This window comes from Platalea leucorodia (genome assembly GCF_965183815.1).
Source record: "Platalea leucorodia genome assembly, chromosome: 5".
Classification (NCBI taxonomy): domain Eukaryota; kingdom Metazoa; phylum Chordata; class Aves; order Pelecaniformes; family Threskiornithidae; genus Platalea; species Platalea leucorodia.
Window position 1 is genome coordinate 53,337,223 of NC_138827.1, and position 19,453 is coordinate 53,356,675.

General features: G+C 44.2%; 1 protein-coding gene across 7 annotated transcripts in view; it reads left to right on the forward strand.

Moving 5' to 3' along the window:
• Positions 1 to 1,011: 1,011 nt before the first annotated feature.
• The window catches only part of SMG7 (SMG7 nonsense mediated mRNA decay factor), a 55,077-nt gene continuing 36,635 nt past the window's right edge, over positions 1,012 to 19,453 (forward strand). Inside the window, exons 1-2 of one of the 7 annotated variants that reach the window (XM_082313117.1) lie at positions 1,012 to 1,193; positions 9,074 to 9,225. In XM_082313117.1, the coding sequence (XP_082169243.1) occupies positions 9,197 to 9,225 (29 nt within the window). In that variant the 5' untranslated portion in view covers positions 1,012 to 1,193; positions 9,074 to 9,196. Of the gene's footprint in view, positions 1,194 to 1,422; positions 1,775 to 9,073; positions 9,226 to 19,453 lie in introns of those variants that run through there. The other 6 variants (XM_082313116.1, XM_082313114.1, XM_082313111.1 and 3 more) reach the window with 6 other exon arrangements.

Genomic DNA, 19,453 nt, shown 5'->3' on the forward strand with positions numbered 1-19,453 from the left:
TCACCAAGCCGGCACAGGAGGCAGCACCACATGGTGTAAATAGTGTAAATATTTAGATGTGATAGACTGCCGTACTGAGGCACAAGGTTACCGCCTAACGCCCGGCTCCATGCCGAGGCCTGCTGGCTGCAGTGCCGACCTGGGCCGTGGGCCGCGGGCCGCGTCCCCGGTGCGGGGCCCACCCCGTGCCTGAGCTTGCTGCCTCCCAGGTGCTGGGGCTGATGGTGCCAGCAGTTTTGGGTAATGGAGGGAATCTGAGATGAGGGCTGTTTGGGACACTTTGGGGTGACCTTCAGGGCCGGACACCTGAGCAGCCAAATGCCGGGAATCCTCGGGTGTGGGCAGGCAAGCAGGCAGGGAACGGGCAGCCTGGCTTATGTGGGAAGCCCAGGCCTGCCAGCGTTGTTCCCGCTAAAACCTTTTCTGGCAGGGAAGAGCGAGGCCGCTGCCACCCCCTCGCGCTGAGGGACAGGGGCTCCCCCACAGCGCCGTGGGGCACCGCCCGCCGGCAGGCCGACCCTCTCGCCTCCCCGAGCTCCCTGAAGGGGAATCTGATAAAACGAGGTGTCGTTGCGAGGGCCCGGGAGAGGCGAGGCCGCCTAACGCCGCGGCTGCAGGCCCCGGCCCGGCCCCGGCCTCGGCGGGCGGGAAGGCGCCGCGGTTGCCGTGACGACGCCCCGCTGCCCCCTCGGTTGCTATGGCAGCGGGAGAGCCAATCAGCGGCCGCCGCCGCGGGTCGGCGGGGGGGAAGGCGCGGGGGAAGGGTTTGCCGGTGGCGCCGCCGGAAGTGCCGGCGGGGGCGGGGCCGGGCCCGGAAGCGCGGCCGGCGCGGCGGGAGGGTCAGGGCGCCTCAGCGGGGCGGCAGGAGGGCGGGCGAGTGAGCGGCGGCGGCTACCGGGGCCTGCCGGGGCCGCTGAGGTCGCTGGGACCGGCGCTGCCGGGGCCGGCGGGGCGCGGGCCGTCTCTGCCCGGCCGGAGCGCAGAGCGGGGACACCCCCGCCCCTTCCTTCCTGCCGCCCCTCCCCCGCGGCGGCAGGCCCTGCACGGGAAGATGGCGGCGGCGGCAGGAGGCGGCAGCGGCAGCAGCAGCGGCGGCGGCGCGGGGGCGGCGGGCCGGCCCGGGCTGTGAGACCCGCGGCGGGACGGGGCGGCGAGCGGCAGAGGATGAGCCTGCTGTGCGCTCAGTATCTCCGGTGAGAGCCGGCCGGGAAGCGGGGTGGGGGGGGGTCGCCGCCTGCCCTGAGGCGAGGCCGCGGCCAGCGGCCCTGGAGGCGGCGGCGAGCCGGGGGAAGGGGTCTCCTCAGGCGTGGGGAGTCCCTACAGCGACAACGAGGGGCTCGGGGCTGTGAGGGGGATGTGACCGGGGGCTGGGGGGACCCCGGCCGCCACGTTACCGAGCCCTGCACTGCTGGCGGGGAGCAGGGGCCGAAGGGGGACGGAGCCGCGTTCCCGCGGGCGGGCGGCCCGGGCTGCCGCGTAGCTGAGGACGGCCCGGTACGGCGAGGGCTCCCCAGCAAGGTCAAGCCGGTGCCTTGGAGCCGCGGGGAGGGTAGGGGAGCCCACCGGCTTCCCTGCCGGAATTCTCCAGCCCCTCTCAAATAGGTGCCGTGATAACCCGCAGCTGCGGAGCGATTGCGAAGTTTGACCCCGGCGGTGAAGCGAAACCTGTGCTCGCAGCCCCGTGAGGTGCTCTGGGAGAACAGCAGTAGCAGGAGTCGTGTCTCGGCCCTCACCAGTCAGCCCGCGGCCTGCTGAAAGTCCTCTGTCACGGCTTGTACAGTTGATCAGTTTTGGGGACGGTCGGGCGAGGGTTTGGGAGAGAAGCGAGTCTGCCGCGGTTGTGCTGCTTCAAAACGCTTCACTGAACGGAAACGCTCCTGAGTCCCTTAAGTCGAGAGCGCTAGATGCTGCACGTTGATATGAGCAGAACTTTGATAGGCTTTTGGGTGAACTTATCTTTAGGGTATGAAACGCTCCTTCTCTAGTGACTTTGGAAAGGAGCACTGCGAGATACAAATGGCTTTTCAGTAGCTGTAAAATGCTAAATACCGTGTGGTCTGTGATGTGTTGCCCCCCCCCCCCCCCCCCCTTTCCAGAGCACCTCATGGAAAAGGTGTAGATATGCCAGAAGGATATGTGCATTCTTTCTGAAGAGTTTTCGGGGCTTGGGAAGATTTTCTATGGAGTGAATTCAAGGAGGTTTTTACATCTCCAATATACTTTCTATCCAGGGTTCTGAAACACTTCAGCTGTCTCTCCTTATAGATTCTCTAAATCCTCCTCTTCGTCCTCATCTTGTCATGTATCTCTGCCTGCCTCCTTCTGGTAGTCGAGATCGTATCTCAAGTTCATCTTTTCAAAAAAGAAAAAAAAGAAATTAATCTTTTTCTCTAATAGCAAGTTTATGGGCCTTTTTCTCTTCCAGGCTGCCAACCTATGCTGCCTTAGAAACTTCTTCATTCTTTCTCTCCCGTTACATTATGGAAAAAGCTCTTAAATGCCTCATTGTTAGCTCTCCTCTACCAGTAAAAGACTTGCTTTTTATTTTAGTATATGTTTTTAATAATGTTGTAACCTCTTGTTCCCCCCCTCCCTCCCTGTGACTACAAGTCTTTGTCTGCCTTGCGTTGTTACGAGGCAGCACTGCTGAAGTCACCCTTGCCCCAGTCACCTTCCTGCACCACTGTACTCTTTCTTAGCATTCTTGTATTCTGCTGCACCAAGCTGGAGATCCTTCTTGCTTGCAAGCATGTGGGCAGTAATCACCTGTTTCTTCTAGCTTTGTTCCTCCAACACCATAGCTCATCCTGGGCCTTTATCACTTTTTCCTGACTGCTTTGTTTTTATTGTGCCTAATACAATGGGATTGAAGCATCTGAGCACTAATGTCTTACAAGTGATGACTCCTGTCTTTGTCACCAAGAACCTTATCTCCTCCTAAAAAAAAAAAAAATCCAAACTCAAAAAACACCAAACTTTTCAAGCACTTTGTAGTCTGTAATCTTCCCCTTCTCTCTCTAAAGAACATTTGGGTTTGTTCCTCTGTGTAGAAGGTAAGCTTGGGGATAGTTTCCTTAAAAGTTGTGAAATGCTTCTTACATCCACAGAGTGACTATTTAAATTATTTGATTTGCATAGGGCAGAAATTGAGCTGCGGATTACTGCAGCCCAAGCTCATAAAGAGAACTGGGAATAGAGCCTCAAACTCTCAGAGCCAGTTCTGTTAGTCCTTTGCCTTAAGGAGGAGGGCATCCTCCTTACTGTAGCATTAGAAGCTCAATCCAAGTGTAATAATGAAGGAATAAATAGACAAAAGTGTAATGATATGAAAGGGCAGCTTAACAAAACATTGTGCCAAATGAAGATGTGGAGCAATTAGTCTCTGCTGGTCTTCATCGTCTTAAAACTAAGGAGGGACAGAAAAGTTTTTGTGAGAAATCTTTCTCTGTATTTGATGTGTAGACAGAAGAGAGTTGAATTTCTAAGGTGACCACGTAATGGTTGAATAACTAGTGAAATAATGACTCTGCAAGAATCAAGACACTGAAAAAATGAGCAGGGAAGAAAGGACTTTTAGCTGGACTGCCTTAACTCCTCCACTACCAGTCTCTCACTTTCTGTATAAATCTATATGAATCAGCTGTTTTAAAATGCTATCCTTAAAAGACTGTACTTCAATCAAAGTGCAAGAACTGAGAAAGACCTGAGACTCCTACAGAAGTCTTCCAGAATGAACAAAGACGGTCAGACTTCATGTACTGACTTTTTCAAAAGTTGCAGGAGAGTCTGTTTTTAAGTCATCTTCATATGTTGTAAGAAAGTGTTGGGGTTTTTGCTTTCCTAGTCTTCCTATCCTTTTCAAGGTCACCTTTCAAGAGTACTGGAGTGTCTTCTGTCCTATCTAGTTTCCTAGAAAGTTCTCTCAGGTCATTGTTTGAGTCACTTCTCGAAAGATTTGCATTACGTCTGGTCAGGTGAGTAGACCTTTCAGAAGGTTCTTTCAAAGAGCTCTTAGGAAAAAGACGCGTGGTTCACATCTTTCTGTTCATGTGAACGTGTTCGTCTCATCTGGCTAAAAAATTGTACCGATACCATTTGTGCTGCTTTGGGAATCTACAAGCACTCCCCATAAATCAAACTAATTTCATGGGGCAGTCATATTATAGTAAACATTTAATGTATCTTGCTAGGTACAGAAGAAGTCACTTCTAAGCAAAATATCACTACCGATAGGATTTCTGACATAATACTACAGAAACTTCCGAGCGCATCCTTTTTATATGACAGTATTGAGCTTTAGTCCATGTTTGTTCACTTTAAGGAAATTATCTTCATTGCCAATTTTATATGTTAATGTTCAAGTAGTTAACTTGGATTCAGAAGTTTAGCAGTTTGGCTTGAATTGAGATATAACCGTCTCAATTGCATTTCACAAAGATGTGAACTCTAGTTACTAGTTAAATGTGGCATTACCCTGGTAAATTGTGGCTTTTAGCACTCTGTAAACATGGAATAAAAAGTGCTTGAATTACAGGGCTCGAACACCGCTTAGAAATTCTAGTGCTGACAAACCAGTAGGTAGTTTCCTGTAGTCTTATGATGAGGCTATAACCAACTTCATTAAAGGTTTGACTGCTTTAATAATTTAAATTGTGGCTCTCTTTTCAAAGACTCATCAGTAGCTCCATTAACTTCTGTATCTGCCGTGTCTCTTCATGGTTGCTCCTTTGCTGTCTGCCAGTCCATGACGCACCTCTTGCAGTGTTTATTCACTGTTAATGGAGGAGGGTAGAGCGGAGGTAATTTAGTGCTGCAATCTGTGTGTCTGAGCATGTCCTGGTACCGATTCCTGATCAGGATGATGTAGAGTTGATGTTTGTCAGTGCTGGAAGGCACAAACCAGAATACTGTTTGAAACCCAGAATGAATCTCAACAGGACAGGCAGAGTAAGTTATTTAATTATCTTGAGGGTACATAGAGGAAAAATGTAGTAAATGTAACTACAGTGTTAATAGAGAATCTTGTAATGCGTGCCTGCAGCATGCTGCCTGGAGTTCATAGGATCACAAGGTAACTTGGGCTGGAGGGGACCTCAGGAGGTCCCTGTCCAACCTCCTGCTCAAAGCAGGGGGTCAGACCAGGTTGCTCAGGGCTCGGTCCACTAAGGTCTTGAAAACCTCCAAGGATGAAGACGGCTCAGCCTTTTGGGGCAGCCTCTGTTACTCCTTGACTGTCCTCGTGGTGGAAAAGATTTTCTTTGCATCCAGTCTGAACCTCTCGTATTTTAACTTACGCCCATTGTCTCTCATCCTCCCACCACATGCCACTGCAGAGAGCCTGGCTCCGTCTTCTCAATCCCTTCCTCACAGGCGTGTGGCTGCTGTGGGTGCCCCAAGCCTTCCCTGCCCCAGGCTGACCAAGCGCTGCTCCCATGGCCTCTCCGCCAGCCCCGAATGCAAGAGCTCCAGCCCCAACCACCCTGGGGGCCTCCGCTGACCTCGCTCCAGTTGATTTCTTGATTTATCTTGATATCTGAACAAGACTAGTCATTCTTGGAAAGTATTCCCTCCAGCTTTTTTATGTTCTGAAATGATTAATGCTACTTTCAGACATTGTTTACTCTTGAATTTTAAACAGGGGAGGAGTAGTGGAGAGATCAAATACTGTGTTGGCCTTTCAGGAGGCACCTCTTAGCACAGTGTTTTCTTTGGGGGAACATAAAGGGAAAACATTCCTTTTTCTTTTCTCTCTTTTTTTTTTTTTTCCTCCATACAACGTGTTTCTAGCATTTGATAACTGGAATTGTTGCCAACATTTAGTATGAGCAACACTTCTTATCCCTCTTCAAGGGTGAGGGTAGTGGTTTAAAAAGGCAAATAAGATTGATGATTACTACTTACTACTGATCAACAAGCTTTTTGTGGTGACCTATGAAGTAAAAAGAATTACAGTAAGAAAAGCGTTAAGCAATTTCCCTCCGAGCTTTCTGCTGAAGGAAATGTGTCTTGCTGAGAGCCCCAGGACACAAACCGTACCCCTCAGGTCTCTGGGCAGGTTCCCACCAACTCCAGCTGCTGCAGCGTGGTATCTGTGTCAGCCAGGCAGGGGTAGCCCAGCAGCTCTTACTTGCTCCCTTTCTTCTGTCATGGAGATTTGGATTATTGAGCACCCTCCTGCTACCTAGGGACAACTTGTGCTGAAGTCACAAGTTGGCTGGGTGTGCTATCATAACTGATACTTTTTTTCAAGCCTAGATTCCTAAGGAACAAGGTTTGTGCGAATGTACTGCTTATCACTTTTTTTCTCCTCTTTCTTAAACGGTTTTGACAAATTTTAGCAGTCTTCTACAGAGGGATAGAAGTTTCAAAGTTGACTGTTGCCATTGACTTTACAAAAGTTAGCTGGTTAGAAGAGTGATCCAAATAAGTGTGCCTGTTGAGAGAGAAGCAGGCAGAGCTCAGCTGGTGTGAATCAGCACATGCAGAGCTTCATGTCAGCTGTGACATGTGCTTTTCTGTGCATGGAGTTTGAGTTTGCTCCTCTGTTAATAGCGAGGATTTGAATGCGTGTGCAGTTTAGCAGGTGGTGGGCACATTTTTCTGCTGGCGGGACTGGCAGGAAGGTGACTATGTATGAAAGTGTGCCAGAGGGAAGAGGGCTGCAGTCCTCAGAGAACTTGACCCCACTTGCTTAGCACTCGGCAAAAGCTTGGCCGTATGGACAAAGGGGGTGTGTTAAACTTCACCTGCTCCTGAGAGGAGTTTCTCACTCTTCCTCTCACCCTCAGCCCTGATTTGGTGGTGTAAGTTTATGGCCAGGTCTTCAGTGGATTGGACTGGGGAACTAGGCTAGGTTAAAACTGCTTTTGTTTTGTTTTGTTTTTTTTTACCCACAGAGTGTAGTCTGAGTTGGTTTCCTGATCCCTTTCATCATGTTGTCGCACATGTGCTGACAAAAGGGGTGAGGTTGTGTGCAACAGGAACGAGACACTAATAGTAAGGGCAGGGTGGGACTGCTTCTAGTGATAGCGCTCATTATCATTAAAGTGCTCACTGACCCATAACACTAGTAAATAATTCCCCATTTCCTAGAATATAGCTGTAGCTATATATAGAATATATCTATATCTATATAATATATAGAGAATGTAGCTGGTATCACTGTCACAAATAGTACCCCTGTTTTCAGTCTGGGCTGAGAGTCTCCCCTTATTTTTCTTGCTGCAAAACACAGCTTATTGTGGATGCTGTTACTGTGCTTTGTGCTGTGCTTGAGGTTATTTGCAAAACAGTGTTCCAGTGACCTAGAAGTGCAGGTTAGTGTAAGTAAAGTTACAGCTGTATTTATTTATTTATTTTTGATGGCAGGGATGATTCTTGTAGCCATGAGTTCTTGTTCTAACCTGCATACTCCTGCAGAGTTTGATCTTTGTTGAAGAGGAGAAGGTTCTGTTGTGGCAGTGAAACCAGGTGATACTTATCTGAAGTTTTGATGGGGGCACATAAGCCGCAGCAAAGCGGCTGCCCCCTTCTCTGAATATGGGGTTTTGGAGGGTTTTTGCTGAGTTTCTTCCTTTCAGTGCAGTGTGAAGACACATATTTGCCTATTAAAATTTGCTTGCTGAGTGCTTAGCTATTTTATTTAAGTACTCAATATAAAGAATGCCATGATATTCAAGCTACTGGTAAAATCTGTTACTTCTGTCCTGAAAGTGTATCTCCCACGTAGCGGTTTCATAACAAGTAACCCTAGCCTACTCCAGTGAGATCTTTTTGCCTCCAAATAAACTGATCTGGGCACTGAATTGTATCACTAACTTTCACCTCAAGCAACTTAAAGCTTTGTTTAAATTAATCTATGGGGAATGTGAAGCTGCCCTGCTTTTCCATTTGCCACATTGGCTATCACATGCCTTTTCAGATGTCTTGGTGCTTCCCACTTGAGAAGGTTGGCTGCAGTCATTGCTCAGGATCGCTTGGGTTGATGGGAGAAGACAGTGACTTGATGGATAGATGCCTTGGCATCTGCCCTGCCCTGCTCAGCTAGCAAAATCAGTATGGAAGAGGAGTAATTGCAGTTCAAGTGCATGGTGGCTGGGGAGGGAGGAGAGGATGGTTTGCTGTAGTGTCTGATTTTGTTGGATGAGATGCTGCTGGGGGCTGTAGAGTTTTAAGGGTCCTTCATCGCTGCCGTTGGATCTTCACAACAGCAGCAGAGATTCAATAATAGGAGCAGACTCCTCAGAGTAAGAAATGGTGGAAGAGCAGTTAAGGAATGCAGCTATAATGTGTAAGGGGCATATGTGGGAGGACATTAGTTATTGCTTTTGTTACTTTGAACTTGAGGCTTGTCCTCGTCTCGCTTGGAAGCTGCGCAGCTGCTGTCAAGCAGGAGGGGAATAAAACCGCAGGTTTATTTCCTTAAAATCATTAGCAGAATTGCATACTTTGGCCCTGTACTTTTTAATATATTACTAGAGAGGTCATAGATTTCAGTAGTGATTGGTAAAGTATAAATTTTCCTGTGCTCAGGGAGGGGTATTAACTTTATTTCTCCATCTTGCTGCAGTGAAAAGAACAGAGGGCTAACTTAATGTGTGTTGTGGAGTGACACAAGGAATCATGGAGCTGACTTGTGGGCTGTAGTTTCTCCCTATTTCATCCAGGAGGGGAGGGCAGGTGGTTTTTTCCGTACGTGTCTCTTGAGCACTCATGTTGTTGCATGCAGTATCTTGCTGAATGTAGCTTTATAGTTGTACTGGTTTCATCACCAGCTTCCACTTGTGCAGCCATACTCAGAGTCCTGCCTTTAGGCCACGTTTCTAGGCTTGTCTGGCCACTGCTTTTCTTCCCATTCGAATTTAAGAAGAACTTCTGATCGTAAGCTTGGGCACTTCCTAGACAACCGAATGAGGGGGAAATGGCTTAAGGAGTGTTTTGTTGTTGTGTATTTCAATTCCTCTGAGATAAATCAGCAACTACTCATTCAGATCAATGTAATGCTGTGAGTTGGGGTGGAATAAGAGCTTTTTGAGTAACGTTAGGCCTGCTTTCTCTTCTTTCTGTATTCCAGTAGGACTTTTCTCGGATTATTCACACTGGCTTCTGCACTCAAGGGATTATCATAAGGAACCAGAAGGCTGAGGAGTCTCTTGGGATTGTTACACAGCCGTGGGCGACAGACTGAATTTCACTGATGGGACTCAAATCAGAGATACCCTTGAGGTACTTAGGAGTCCTGCTAGAGTTAATTTTCTCTTCCACCTTTAGGGAGAAGAAATGTCGTTTTTCTGAAAGTACTTATGATATCTCTAATACATCAGCAGTCTATTTCTCGTATTTTAATTTCATTGTCTGTGGTGTTCTATATCCTTTAGTGGTTAGCCCTATTGAACAGATTTCTGCTTCATCTAATATTGGTATGTGTAAGCTGATTTTTATTTTATCCCATCCCCCCCCAAGCATTGTCTGTTTTGAGTCTGCGGGCCCCGCTTGTCATATGGCTGAATTATCTAAGAGCTGCTCTCTAGCTGTTAGGAAGTGAGAAATTAATTCTGAATGTATTTCCAGTGAAACCTTTAAGATTGATTCAGCCAAATGAACTTGGGGAAAATTTCTTGAATTACTTTAAAGAACCTTAGGCAGAGATTAGACTTTTTGTTTGGACACAGTAGAACAGACCTTTTGGGCATCGAGAGTCTTTATTCAAGACTGACTTTGGTGTTTCTCGGTGCCTTGATTTAATGAGGCCTTGATAGGTGTTCCTATTTGATCAGGTTACAGCAAATGGCAGTTTGTTTGGAGCCAGCCTGTTCTAGGCCCCCCTGGACTCCCCAAGGGTCTGTCTGTGCTACATTATTTGTCACCGTTTGACTTCCCTACAGGTGTTGTCAGGAATAGAAAGAAATGAATTTTTGATAAATCTGTTGGGAAGACCATTTTTTCCCCTTTGTTTTATGATAATCTTGTAAATTCTGCTACTGTACTTTCTGTTGCAATGAAGGTCTCCTGGTATTTGCTTTGCTGTGTCCTGTCTTGGTCTGACTGTGATTTGAAGAAAGCACGTGGGTATTGCTATGTGTCAAACAGCTGCAACTGTGTGATAATCTTTTTTTAAACCAGGGTTTCCTGTAGCCAGCAAGGAACCTTTGACAGACTCCAGCTTCAGTTCCTTCTGCAGTCAGTACTGGTTTTGGCAGTGCCTTTGAGCATTTGTGCTCTTGGAGGTACACTTGAGCCATTAGGAGGGCTTTTTAGGGTAGTTTTCCAGACTAGCCTAATAATAACTAAAATTAGAAAGGCTGATCATCTGTACCTATGAAGAGGGGAAGAAAGAAGGATGGGACAAAACTTTTTGTCTGTTGCATAGATGCTAGTTGTCTGTCTTGAAGTAGTGTAAATACTTGTCGAGGACAATGCCATGATGAAACTCCTGAGCATAGAGGCTTGATCTAGTCAGCTATTCCCCAGAAAAAGCCAGTCTACTGGTGGGTCTGGCTTTTGTGAACGGCAATAAGAATAGTGTCTAAATGATTTAAGCCACATTTTTTAATATTAAAGTAAACCCTAAAACCACCAAGAGTGTATAAAACCATGAAAACTGTAGCAGCTCTTAGAACTTCAACGTCCAGCAGTTGCTAGTAAAATAGACTAAATGTTATTTCAGTATGAAGAAAAAGATGAGATTCAAGGAAGGCTACTTTTCTGTATGGGTTAATGATTATAAATTAAATTATTAAAAGATGGAGAGTAAACTCGCAATAAAAATCTAGAAGGTGTTTCAATTTGTCGTAATACCCTCAATATGCACAAAGTTGAACATATATGTGAAATCTTTAACTAGAAAATAAGTGATAAGCTTCCTAATGTGCATTGTCAAAATTCATTTGAATTTATACAGAATGCCTTAATTTAGGAGTATGTCGCATAGATTATGCTAGGGCATGAAATTCTGGCAATTTTTCCACCCAGCTTGAACGTACCCATACTATTTCATTCTAGAGATTTGTTTTGGTTTTAGGTAAACTGTAGGAGTTGCGGGGCTTGGGGGAAGACAGCTGTAGGGGATTGTGGCTTGCCCAGTGTGCAGTCCAGCTTCAGCTGAAGTACTCATCTTCTCCTGGTTTTGACATCAAAGACTAAAATAAAAGCTCTAAAGCTTGAAACTGTCCGGAAAGAAATTTCCAATATCTTTCTAATGAAGATGCCAAATGCTAGCTGATGCTGCTTGTGCAACTACAAGACTATTTTGGTAGCTTCCATCATAGACGGCTAGGCAGAAGTGAGCACTAAAAAAAGTGATGTGTCTGTCTAACTTTATGTACTCAGAATTTTGGGATAATCTCTCAAAATCAGGTAAAATTCTGCATGTTTTGCATTCAAGATGGTTCTAAAATTGTATTTTATATCCTGTATAACTGATTCTGTTAATTCCTGAAATCTTTGAGGACTACAGAACTAGAAACTGCTATGCTGGAGTGTTAGGTGATGTGGCCCAGGAGTGTCTTGTCTTTAGGAATGACAGATCAGAAGACATGAAGATCCTGGGGCCTCTAAGGACTCAGCTGCAGGAATTTTTTTTTTTTGTGTGGTTGAAAGTGCTGTTGAACATATGGGTTTCAGATTTGGGGTTAGAGCAGCATGATTTGCGTAGTTTCCACGCTTTATTGTCAAATGCTGAAATACACTGCCAAAATTATTCTATTTTAAAATTTGTTTTGGACATGCTGGTATCCTATACAAAACATTTGATGACAAGATCCAAGCTATTGTGGTTGCAAAGTGAAATGCCAGGGCTGAGTTGGCTTGTGCAACCTGAGTAATACACAAGTGTTGAGTTAATAACCGGTAATGGCGTAGTCACATGCTGAATCTTTTCCCGGCATCATCCCTCCTTGCTTAATATGCGGCAAAGATTCAGAAAATGTCTTCTCAGTCTAACCAGGTGAGGACAGTCCCTGCCTCTTCACCACCTTACGAAGGCATCAGTGGGTTGAGCAAGGCTGGTGATGTTTGCTGAGGGATCTGGTGAGAGGAAGGAGACAGAGTGGGTGAACCCAAGGCATACTGCGATTCTGTAAGGCAAGATGCAGTGCCATGCGGAAACGATTTAGCAAGGTGGCTGGGATAGGCTGCTTTGGGGTATGGAGGTGTCTGCCTCTGGAGGACTTCAAAAACAAGCAATGCAAATGTTTGTCAGGAATAGCATCAGGGTGAGGGAATTGGCTACATAACCTTCTGAGGTTCTTTCCAGCCTTAAGATTTGATCTTCAGGCTAGATGTGTTAGTCCATTGCTATGGAGCCTGTTCCTCAGCCATTGCAGAAGGTAAAATGAGTGTAATTAACAGGTCTGGCCTGACTATTGAAAGGGAGACTGCAGTCTGCAAAACATTCAAGTTTGTTTTCTATGGAGTTTATGTTCAGTAAAGATCTGCTAAACCCCAAAATTTTTCCATACATGATTCGTAAAGCAGATACCGATTTGTAGGTGGCTGAACATCGTGTGAACTTTTCTAGATACAGAACTAGAAAGGAATCTGCCTTAAGGTATTGAGATTTAAATTTGAAATAAAATTATTTTTATAAAAACATTTAATCCCCCAAAGCAGGGTTAACATTGAAAGTTATAAATTTGCTCAGATGCTTGCTCCTAACCAACCTATTAGTTTTTAAAATGGGAAAGGTAGGTTACTGGTTAACTGGCAGTACCTGAGAGCACTCCACAGGGCGATAGCTGCAGCAGCAGCAGCTCCGTTTTGAGGCAGTTTGGACCTGCTGCAAGCAGAGCTGCAGAGATCAGCCAGGTTTGGCCAAGTGAGCTGCACCACTTCAGCCAGGTTGGTTTTCCTCAGGACCCGTTTGTGTTTGACAGGGCTCAAAAGCTTCAAGCTGCAGCCTTCCTAGGCAGGGGCAGTCCTCGTAGTAGCGTGTCCGTGCTGCTTCACTCCTGAGCTAATAAAATTTGCTAGATCTGAGCTGGTTGGATTGGTCATAGGTTTCTCCTTCAGCTGAACACAGACAAGAGAGTAACTTCTACATATTCCAGGAGTACATGTGTTTTGGTGATGGGCTCTCGGGTTTTGTAGCTGACAGCCCATCTGGGTGAGCTCCTGAACTTAGGGGGAGAACCAAGAGCAGAGGACTATGGGAGAGCTGTGTGTTGATAAATCGGAAGTTGAATCTGAGGTTCATTAACAAGCTCTCCTTCCCATAGTTCCACAGAGCTCAAAGGGGTACCCTTGATACCTCCTGTCATGTTCATGCTTTTTTGAAATATGTAGTAAATACTGCTGGTGGTGTGATTTGAAGTGAGAATTTAATGATCAGGCATCCTTTTTTTATTAGAAATTAACGTATGTGATAGAGCTGCATTAAACCTATGGTGGTAGAGGATTTTGCCTACTTTTTCTTATTTCCATACTTTTTTTGGGAAAACAGTTCTTCAAATATTCTCTAGTTGAAAAGTAAGTACGTTTCAAAACAGCATTGCCTGTGTGTTTCTGGTAGAGAACGGGGAGCAGCTAATAAGACTCCTGTAAACTATTGGCAATGATGCACTGAGTACCCATTTAATTATCATAAATGGACGATATCGTTCTCCCTGACTGGTGTTCAGCCTTTGTGCTACTGCTGTGCTTTCAGAGTGTGGCTTGCATTTAGTTTTAAGATGGAGAATTGAAAATAATTTCTGAGATGCAGCTTGCAATTAGGATCATACTCAGATGTAATTTGAGTGTTATTTGTCATAGCTTGTCTAAACCATGCAGTGTCCTTTCACATTGAAAAATCTCTTAGTTATGAAAAGCTATTTTAAAACTTCTGGGTATGTCACATTTGTGCATACATACGTGTTTTGTGTGATGTTTACATAATTGTGAGTTTATAAAATGAATGGGGTTGGCAAAACCCAGCTTCATACAACTGTTGAATGACTGCAAAGAATAATTTAGATGTCAGTAATTTTGCTTTAGGCCTTATGTTTTTGAAGGTCTCGACTGTCTGGGCATAGATCTCAGTATTAGTACTTGGAGAGCACATGTTCAAAATGCTGAACTCTATCTATCATAGTTAACTTGCTACAAGCACAGTATGAGGGGTTATTCGTGCTTTATTTTTGCCACCTCTGATGGTGCCATCTAATCTATTTGCTCTTTCTTCATCTGCTGCTTAGCAAGGAAGACAGTACTTTGAATTCCCAATAACTGACTCCTCCTTAATGGTCATTGCCTCCTGTGTCAATGTGAGTCATTCTCAGCACTACTGCTCGTAAGGATCAGCCTTTGCCACTGGGTGAGGGGTAATTTCAGAGGCAGGGATTGAGAGGAAAGAGGTCCACAGAAAACACCAAAAATCAACAATATATCTTGGTTTTATATCCCGAGCTATTAGCGGAGGCTAGAGGCAGCAGGAAACTGCTAGAGCTGAAAGGCGGGACTTAGAGCGCTACAGGTATTGCCCTCTTCTCGTGAAGTGGGGTGGACTTTCCAGGGGGAAATGTCCGTTACCTTTGTAACTAGCTCCTAGCTGCAGGCGCTCTGCTCTCTAGCTCCACAGGCGGGCAAGAGGGCATATTTTATCCGTGTTGCAAGAGTGTGGCACTAAATCGACTGTGTAATTACCAGCCTTTGAATTGAATACTATACGTTTGCCTGGGAGATCTCGTACAATGTCCAGGGAGGGTTGGCGTCTGCTGCCTGACCTTAGCTGATCTGGCTTCTGCAAGGCTGACTTAAGTAGCACAACTTTCTGAAACTGATTTGATGATATCCATCTGAAGCTGATCTCGATGCTCCGATTTCTGCATTTTCTGTAATTTTGGACATGGTTTTCATAATGCAAAAGCTGTTAAAAGAAGTTAAATAGTGTTCACTTATTTTAACATCTATTGCCTGCAGTTTCCAGCTCTTAACACAAGTAAAGATTTTACCAAGTCAGGAACTGTAATATAACAAATGAGTACTGGTGTTACTATGTATTTATCACAACTGAAACCTGATATTGTGTGCTCTCTAATCGGGGTGGATTTGAAAGAGCAAAAGATAGTAATATTACAAGGGCATAATTTGTTGGGGTTTTTTGTTCTGTTTTTTGTTCAGAAAGTAATTCCGTTGCTTTTCCTTGCTCAGTCTCAAAACCTTTTTGGAATTACCATGGGAAATAAGGTAGTTCAGGTGCAAACCTCTCTCATCCCGCTTAGCACCGTAGTCATAAGAACTAATAAACCTTCTGTGTGCTTACCAAAAGTTCCCTATTGTGGGTAGTGAGGAAGCAGAGCTTTGTGGTTTTTTCTCTCCAAAATCTGCATATTTTTAAGGGAGTGGGCTGTCAGTGTTTGAATGGATTGTCAGGCAATCTTGAAGAAGTTTTTGTGCCTTCACACCTTTAAGATTGCTTTAGTTTTTAAAAACTAGCTTGGCTGATGGATAGTGTAAAGTTTAAGGAGATACACAGACAGATTATGTATTCTGTGTTAAACATTTTGCCATTGAGTTGTTCTCAGGTCAACTGCAAAGCTGATATGTTGTCAGCCAATGCAGTAAATGTCTTACTGTATGGATGCTGACAAGGAAATGGAGTATTCCATAAGTGTATTCATCTGTTGACTGTTTCCTATCAGAAACTTTCATTTAAAGGTATTCTTTAAAATATTAAAAGATACCCATGTCTTGAAGTGCCACACATACTAAGTATCTGCTCATTCTTTCCTGAGCACGCCTTTTTTATGGTTATTAAATTGTTTTTAATCATTTGGTAACTTGCTCTTGATTTTTCTGTACTGAAAACACTGTCAGCTGGGGAGCTATGCTGTCAGCTCCTGGGAAGTAAACAAAGTAACTGGAATTCTTGTGCTTTTCTTTCATGGGCAACATCCATTTAGAGATTAGTTTTCTCCCTTATGGCTCCAGTAAAATTCCAGATAACTAATAGGTCAAGATGGAAAGTTAAAGAACAGCATAGTCAGTATTTTAAAAATATCTTTACAAACCAGCAACTATGGAAAACACAGCTGAGCTTTCCTGGTCTAGTCTTAATACTGTACATTTATTCCAAGCTATTTTTGTTTGAATTGAAAAATATAGATTGTTGGGTATTTAGTTTGCAGGTAACTCTTCTGACTTAAATTTTAGAACTCTGTGGAATAGGCACAGGCATGTTGCTGATCCTGAACGACTACCTACAGACCAGATCCCATTTCTGAGGCGTTTAACTCATGTTTGCAGCGCTGCTTTTCTAACAAGGCTCAGACTCGCTCCTGTCCTTGATGTGAGCTCTAGGCTGTAATGAGAGGGACAGCGGAGACTTCAGTGGAGACAGTTGAACGCTAGAAGCCTGAGCAGGGTAGGAGACTTGTATTTCCCTCCCTGTAGATTAAATTGGAGAGTAAGCACATATAAACTTCCCTTAGGGTAACTTTTACCTGTTGGGGACGTCTTTTTTTCAAATCTTGAGACAAAGGAACTGACTTCCATGAAGCTGGAGGAAAAAAATGAGTTTGAATGAAGCTGACTGCAAGGGTGCTTTTCACTCTTATCCAGGGAGGAGGATTGTCAGTTCTGATCAAATGTGGAAAGAGTTGCTTTTGGTGGTTGCTTTTTGAGGATGATTATTATGACTTGCTTCTAATAGAGCCTGGACTAGGAGAAAGGGGGAAGATGGCATTAAAAAAAAAAATCCTGTTCTGTGTCCCCATTTCTCACCATCCCTCTCAGCTGAGGTGGGAACAAGAAGGCGATAGAGCAGGATTCCTTATGTAGAAGGTTTGGATTCAGGTGTTGATTGCCTTGCTTTAGCATCTACTTGCAGAGGTGGTTTTTCTACTTGCACAGTTACACTGATGCTGAATTAATTGTTTGCGTGGCTTTGATCTACAGCTATAATCTGATAAAGCCACCGGTCAAAGAAATTAGCTGTACCCTGACTTCAGCTGCCTGTAACAGGAATAATAAGCTTTAAACTAGTTAGCACATAAAATTGACAATAAGGTGGTACTGTTGAAGGTGGTTTTCATTGCCATGTCTGTGAAGACTGTCCTTTCAGTGTAAAAGGCACATGGAGCATTTAACTCAATGACTCATAGCCTGAAGATCTCTTGCTATGTCAGTAAGAGCTGACATCACCAAAACCTGCCTGCTCCCGAAGCAAGTGATTCCAGCACTTTATGAAAACTACGGTCATTTAAATTAGGTGGCAACACTTGCAAGTTTGGAACATTAAGAACTTGTTCCATAAAAGTAAAGCTGCTTTAAAAAAGTTGTTAAACAGTACATATCTGATGCACAAGTGAGTAGGTAAAGTCTGTACACAAATAAATAAGTGAAATCTATATCAGACTCCCTCTACTGCAGCAAAATCCTGACTCCATCCAGTCACACTTTCAAGAAAAGATGTGTCAGGCTGTTAACTGGAGCTGCAGTCTGAAGCCTGTTATATTCAGGTGATGTTGAATTAATAGGTGAAGGAAATATCAAAGATGAAGTTTATCTGTAAGTTCCCTGCTATTGTTATTCATGTGTAAAAATCTAGGTTTGCACATAATCCTAAGATTGATATAAAAATATTTCCCTTTGACAGGTGGTAGTTAGTGATACAGTTGCTGTCTACAAGATAGTTCAGGGAAGTCAGTTATTTCTATATGTTTCAAAATCAGGCGCTTCTGAGCAACCCAACTCTCCCCTAAATCTGCTGTAGACTATTCAGTGCCCATGCGGTTAGTGTTTTCTATGGCTTTCCCCTGCCCTGAATCAGCACAAGTGTACTTTAATACAAACAAACAAAAACCCCGCTGGGGTATTAAACCATTATAAATTTTTGTTCAAGTTAACTATTATTTTGAGGAAAATCTAAAATAGTAGTTGCTGGGTGTTGCTTTGGAGTTTCTTCTGAGTGTGAGCCTTGCCACTTACTGGAGTGATTAAAAAATAATAACTTAAGTGTGTTGAGTGTATTTGACTTTTTTTTAGCATGCTAGCATTAATAAAATTTACCTTCCCTACCTAAAATCAGGGATTTCCTACATTTATTCTATATATGTTCTATTCTATATGTTCTTATTCCCTTTCAGAAGAAGGAAGACTTTCTGGCAGTGCCCTTGATGAGCCTTGGATCAGTCGCCTCCTGCTAAAGCTCGCTAGGCTGTGGGCACTTTTCATTGCGGTACAATTTCTGCATGTACCTCTGGGGAGCAGAAGTGCAGGAATATGAATTCCTGCTTGGAGTGAAACCTGACCATTTAATATGGTTGTTAGTTTGTAGATTATTCATAGAACAAGCGATTGGATTCCGATTGCTTTTATATGCCCAGCTGCCTGGACTCATTACCCATTTTAGTACTGAAAATCCTCAATTCCTTATCAGGGGGTTTGTGTAACTGAGATTTGTTAAGGGAAGTGATACAGCTGCTGATGCTTCAGGGGAAAACTGAGTGGAGTTCCCCTTTAGCCATGGTGGAAAGCAGAGCATTGTGTTCAGTGGTGTGGTTTTTTTTTTTTTTTTTTTTTTTTTTTCTTTTATGAGGTCAGGGTTTTTCCACGTTTTTTTGTAGGACTTGTCATGCTATAGCAGATCTTGCCTGGCTCATCCTCACCGTGTAAACGAGAGGAGTGTGGTGTAAGTGAAGCTTGACTTTGACCAGTTGAACTTTCAGAAATAAGTAGGTGTTAGCTGGGTAACACAAGACTGCCGCTTTGAAAACTTGGGCTTAATTTTATTTGCTTTTCTGTGCTTAATAATGAAGCTTGTTAGCAAAACTGCTTCTGTAGAACTGATATTGCTCTCTTAGAGATGCAGTGTGGTGTATGCAGAACTGAAAATTTGTTATTATGCATGCTTTGAATTATAACAGAACTGAAGAACATATATTGAAACAGAGATGAGCTGTTTTGGGGGCAACAGTAAAACAGATCCTTTTGTTTAGTGATACATGAATGGAGTTTGAAGTCAGGTGGCAATAAGAGGATTGGAAAACTTAATTTATGAAGGTTGACATTTTAGCTTACAAGAGAGAACTGATGGTTCAGAGTATGCATTTAAGTCCGTGGTTTTCCAAGTGGCTGTTGTACAAAGGCGGTGATCAGTAGCTCCGCGTGGCAGCTGGGTGTGCTGTGGGGAGGACTTGGTTTGCAGCAGAGGGCCCTTAAGTTGACATTTCAGAAAACACTTCTGGTCTATCACTGAGCAACAGAATAGTTAACAAGGGAGGTTATATGACCTTTTTTGTAGCATTTTAAGAGCAAATTAAGCAACCTTGTCCTAGTGTAAAAGTGTAAGTGGGACTACATCATCTTTTGATATACCTTTCAGCCTCTCAATGTGACGGTTTAAACATTTGAAAATGTGTATGGGAGAGACATCTCTATATTTGTGGGGTTTCCTCTCTGTAGTGTTTACCAGCTTAAGGGGAACAACTTGTTTTCTTTTTCTGCTTAGGGAAAACTTAATTGATCAAGAATGGTA